The sequence below is a fragment of the Helobdella robusta genome, assembly GCF_000326865.2.
Source record: "Helobdella robusta unplaced genomic scaffold HELROscaffold_19, whole genome shotgun sequence".
NCBI lineage: Eukaryota > Metazoa > Annelida > Clitellata > Rhynchobdellida > Glossiphoniidae > Helobdella > Helobdella robusta.
The window spans coordinates 2,342,811-2,348,841 of NW_008704034.1; the positions used below are offsets into that span (position 1 = coordinate 2,342,811).

General features: G+C 33.7%; 2 protein-coding genes across 2 annotated transcripts in view; both read right to left on the minus strand.

Moving 5' to 3' along the window:
* The window catches only part of HELRODRAFT_134305 (hypothetical protein), a gene marked incomplete at both ends in the record, with an annotated part of 7,552 nt that extends 5,164 nt beyond the window's left edge, over positions 1-2,388 (minus strand). The window contains one exon of the mRNA XM_009016820.1: positions 2,370-2,388. Within this exon, the coding sequence (XP_009015068.1) occupies positions 2,370-2,388 (19 nt within the window). The remainder of the gene's footprint in view (positions 1-2,369) is intronic.
* Positions 2,389-4,757: 2,369 nt separating this feature from the next.
* The window catches only part of HELRODRAFT_191267 (hypothetical protein), a gene marked incomplete at its 5' end in the record, with an annotated part of 4,833 nt that continues 3,559 nt past the window's right edge, over positions 4,758-6,031 (minus strand). Inside the window, 2 exons of the mRNA XM_009016821.1 lie at positions 4,758-5,442; positions 5,694-5,745. Of these exons, the coding sequence (XP_009015069.1) occupies positions 5,332-5,442; positions 5,694-5,745 (163 nt within the window). The 3' untranslated portion in view covers positions 4,758-5,331. The remainder of the gene's footprint in view (positions 5,443-5,693; positions 5,746-6,031) is intronic.

A 6,031-nucleotide genomic window follows, 5' to 3' on the forward strand; every position in this document is an offset into this window, starting at 1 on the left:
ATAAAAATGTATTAGGCAAAAAAATACATAGAAAAGTACATAAAAATACATACACACACACACACATGCAAAAAGCCAAAAGCATACACATACAATACAAAACACACACATAATAATAATAATACACATACACACTAATATGTCCATAAAAAACACACATGAACTGTACATTTAGACGCATATTTTCACATACACACATGCAAACAGACAAACACACACACACACGTACACAAACATACATTTACACGCACACGCACACACACAATTTTTTCATTCACTTTAACAAGCACCTGAGCAGTTTGTTTACAATAACTGAAGATCTATTTATTTATAACTCTACCATAATCTCTTCTCTATCATTCTTTTCGCATCATACTTATCTTGAAAATATCGAGCAGAAATAAAAATGATAATAATTTTAACAACAATAACAACAATTATAACAACAACGACAAAAATCAATGAAATGTTATTCAGAACTAGAACATTTATCTGGATAATGATAACAATCAATAATTAACAACACCATCACCCTTCGTATAACGACTACAAAGTTATCAAACACCTCTATCTATCATCTACATGATTGCATTTTATAATTACAACTACTGCTACTAATGCTGCTACTACTACTGCTGCTGCTGCTACTACTACTACTGCTGCTGCTGCTACTACTACTATTGCTGCTACCGTTACTACTATTACTACTACTACTTCAGCAACAGCATTTATTCAATCAATAATAATAACAATAAGAATAATAACAGCAACAATTTCGACATCATTTAACATTTTGCAACTACATACAACACTAAATAAAAAACAAATAGCAGGCCATCATCAACAACAACTACTACTACTCCTACTACTACTGCAACTCCTACTACTTCTCAAACAAATCACATCACATCAACAAACAACCAACAACAACATACTTGAATCAACAAATTCAAATCACATTAACAACAAACAACCAACAACAAAAACCAACAACAACAACCAACCAACCTGCTTATAAAGAACATTTCCTTCTAGGGCCGAATCATTGTTAGGAAGAAGAAGACTCAGAAAACAGTGTAGGAACCCTAAGGAGAAACCCACAAACACCACCAAACAAAACCTCAACGATACGAACGCATACAACACAAACGTCACATAACTCAATCTCCAGACAGCCTCCGCTCTTGAAAAAGTAAACTTAGTCGCTACTGTAGCCGCTACCACTGATAGCTTACCGCGTAGGTTATTAGATCTCTTTAGATCTAGCTGTTCGTCTACAGCTAATGAAACAGCGCAAAAGACTAAGCAGAGGACAGCTATCATTAGAGTCACGACTAGCGTCAGTCTTCGCGCCATAAATGGAGTGTGGATGCAGACGAGGATGATGATGAATGAGAGGCAGAGGGATGTGTTGGCGATGTTTTCCAGTGAGAGTCGCGACACGAAGACGAAGTTGACGATGGAAAGTGAAACCTGTGTGTGTGTGTGTGTGAGTGTGTGTGTGTATGTGTGGTGTGTGTGTGCGTTTGTGTGTGTGTGTATGTGTGAAGTTTGTTGGTTGATTTTTCGGTTGGTTACGTTCAATCACACATACACCCTTATGCAAGGACGCAAACACACACTACAATTACACGTATTCACACATTCACACACATAAAACGCGCACATGTGCGCACAATACAAATCAAACATTCCATGAATACCATCAAACATGTAAAAAACATCAAACATCAAGCCAAAAAAACTCATCCAACGAAATTAGTTAGATGTTTGCAAGTTGTTTAACTAACAAACTACTAACCGTTAAGGCAATCATGAGTATCAAAAGGCACCTTAAACCGTCAAAACACGTTGAATATGAATTTAATTTGAAGAGCTTTTCAATATCGTTGCATTTAAACTCATATGGAAATAAAATTTTCTTCCAGAGTTTTTTTCCGTAATTTGAGAAGAGAATTTTTTCATGTGTATACAAACTTCTCTGCATGTTTGCTGCTGGGAATGTAGTGGTAGTTGTTGTTGTTGATGTTGGTGTTGGTAGCGATGACGTGTTTGCTAATGTTGTTGTTGTTGTTTGCTTACCTGGCTGGTAATAGAAAAAGTTTTTGTCTAAGCTGTTGTTGTTGTTGTTGTTTTTGTTGTTAAATCGATAGTTGTATGTTATAGATGATGGCAGGTTGTTGTTATTGTTGTTGTTATTGCTGTTGTTGTTAATGATGTTATTTTTTATTTGCTTGTCGATTTCGTTGTTGATGTTGTTGTTCGCCACTGTCCGTTCAAATGTTGACGTTGAAACTATCATTATAACTGACTTGATGGTGATATGTATGACGATGGTGGATGACGACTATGATTAAGATGATGGTTACGATGATGATGATGATGATGGTGGTGGTGATAACAGTGATGCTGATAATGATAGCAGTGATGACGATTAAGCCGATAATAGCGACGTTATCAATTAATGAAATCCAGTCATATAAGCCAAACGCGTGTTTGGATGTGTGTGAGTTGTGTGTGTCTGTGTGTGTGTGTGTGCGCGTGCGTGAATCAAACCAACAAAACATCTAACCTCCACTGATGAAAAAAATAAATTTTAACACAAAAAAACTGCATTTATTTATTTATATAAATATATACGTATGTAAAAGATAATTGAACCGATATATCCATTCATCTATCTATATTATGAAAATAAATGTATATAATTATGATTTCATTTATCTATTCGTTTGCTTATTCATCCATTCATACATACATTCATTCATTCATTTATTTGTTCATCTATCCATTTTATCAAAATATGCACACACACACACACACACACACAAATTGTTTCCAACGAAAATCGTATAAATGTATCATTTTAATGAAACTTACTCTCAAAATTTTAGCATTGAAAAAAAAAATCATTTGATCAACTAAACACATGTTGATATATCTTTGGTCTGATATGCATTCACACACTTATGTATATATACATATATATACACACATACATACATACGTACATACATACATACGTCCGTTCATACATGCATACATACATTCATATATTAACACATAACTACACATGTATAGGTAAACATATATGTACATAAATATATGTATATAAGTATATGTATATTTGTATATGTACATATTCATATGCTTTGTTTACACAGTCTTTGTATTTCTTTGTATTTCTTGTATTCATATTTCTTTGTGTGAGTCAGTATGTTTAAAATAAATGAAATTTAGAAATCCATATATATTATATATAGATATATAATTTATATTTCTAAAAATTTGTATATAGTTAAAAAAGTATATATATATATGTGTGTATATATATATATATATATATATATATATATATTCTGGTAAAAGATCATAATTACATTAGTGCATTTATATATGTATACATACATATATAAGAGTATATATACGTAAGTGTGTGCGTGAAACAAGTGAATCTTTTTCATGTTCATCTTTTCACCATCGTTTTCATCAGCTTCATCATCTTCATCGAAGCTGCATCATTTATTCATTGAGTGTCATCTCCATTCTCCATCTCGCATCATCATCGTCGTCATCATCATCATTATTATTGTCATATTATCATAATTTTTCTATTTATGGCGAAAATAATTATCATCATATTCATCAACATTAACACCAGAACCATTCACATTATTATTATGTCTTCACTTACAGTTATATTACGAATGAATTTTCCATTTTACATTCCCTCCGTGTATAATCGTTCAAAAAATTCTCCATCACCATCATCATCACAATCGTCATCATCATCATCGTCGTTATCATCATAATTACTATCATCATCATCGCCATCTCCTACATTTCATCATCTTTCTTTCATTAGTTTCATCATCGTCATCTTCATCCTTCTGAGTTCCTATCTTAGAAAAACAGGAAGCACATGAATTGTTTATTAATAAAACAACAGTACCACCATCACTACTAACACTAATAACAGCAGAAACTAAAACTGACAAGCCGTTCAAGTTCATTTATCAATATAAATGTTGTTGCATTTATTTATTTTTCATCTATTCGTAGTTAGAGTCCCAACTCCCGAGTTATAAGAAGTGATGGACCCCGGCTGGAAAAAAACGCCTTCGAGATGGCGGAAATCCAATCAAAGGTTGACAACACGCAGAGGCACACACACGCGTAAATACAGGCTGCACAATAGAGGAGCGCGCCAAGAGGGAATTAGGAATCAGTTTCGCACTTTCAAATTTTCAACAAGCGAACGAGCGTGAACGGGTTTCTGGTGTGAAAAAAAGTGAAATCAAACCCACTAAATCAAAGAGGCCGTCGTAACTGATGCCGGCGCTGGCCTCCTGTCGAAGGCGAAAACCCCAAACGATAGTTGTTTTTCAGAAAATGTGCGGACATAATGTATATCCACACAGCTCGTTTTATTAATTTTGAAACTTGAGTACAACTGGCATATAACATGTATCGTAAAACGTCATCACACTAATTCTGCACTTCTAATAAATTTATCTAAAATTTATATATTGTAACTTAGACTTGAAGTAATCATTTGGTAGTACAACAACATCTCGCTCTCAAACGAAAGTCAGTCAGTCAGTCAGTCAGTCAGTCAGTCAGTCAGTCAGTCAGTCAGTCAGTCAGTCAGTCAGTCAGTCAGTCAGTCAGTCAGTCATTCAGTCAGTCAGTCAGTCAGTCAGTCAGTCAGTCAGTCAGTCAGTCAGTCAGTCAGTCAGTCAGTCAGTCAGTCAGTCAAAAAAGTCAATTTTTAAAAAAATTCAGATTTTAAACAAATTAATATAACACTCCTCAGTAGTTCTTGGAGGATGATTCACGTAACATGAACATTTAGTAAAAACAGTTCACAGCCTATCATAATAACTAAATCAACATACCAAACAGAAATTATTCATACATGAATTTATGCAAAGTAAATCAAGAAATACCACAAATTATTTAACCAAAATAAAAAAAAACTAGAAACCAGTCAACATTTTACAAATTAAGTTAATTAACTAACTAACTAAGCAAGTAAATGATTGATTGAATAAATTAATAAATAAGTCATAAAATAGCAATTCAATAAAATGACTAACTAGAGAACCAGATATATCATATATTATAACAAAAAAATTGGACTAAAGAAAGAGGAAGAAAGAAATTTAGTTGGTTTTATGACCTCTTTGAAAGATTAGAATGATTTAAAAGAGAAAGAGGAAGAAAGAGAGAGAGAGAGAGAGAGAGAGAGTAAAAAAGAAAGAGAAGAGAGAGCAAAAGAAAAAAAGAAAGAGATATATAAATTAACATAAAACATCCAAAGATAATAAATTATGCGGAATGTTTTTCAGGTTCCCAGATATTTCTTTGACTGTGATGTCGAACGCTCAGCTCACTTTTGAAGTATTCAATCGTCTTGTTTAGGCCAGCTATCATCGGCACCTGTGTGTGTGTGTGTGTGTGTGTTTGTATGTGTGTGATTGTATGTGTGCATGTGGTTGTGTGCGTGTGTATGTGTGTGTTTGTAAGAGTGCATGTGTGCGTGTTTGGTTGGTTCGATAATTTAATGATCCTCTTAATTATGTGCAGTGTATGATAGGTATGTTTTAGTGAAAACAAAAACACACACACACATATTCACACACACACAAACACACACACACAGGCAAACAAATGAAATATATAAAACTAACTTTTGGCTTCCATTTAAGAATCTTCATGGCAACAGAAATATCAGGTTTCCTTCTTTGAGGATCATCGGTCAGTGCTGCGGTCTCCTGGATTGGACAGCTGTCACATGCTGTGTTGGTCAGTTGAGAGATTGGTTGATTGGTTGGTTGGTTGATTGGTTAGTTGATTGGTCAATTGAAAGATTGGTTGATTGGTTAGTTGGTTGGTTGGTTGGTTGGTTGATTGGTTGGTTGATTTATTTTGCCAAACAAACAAACCAACCATTCATAAATTAGCTTTTTTTTAATCTTCGTTTAGTCAATCTCTCAGCTGAAAATCCAATAATTCAATAAAAATCTAA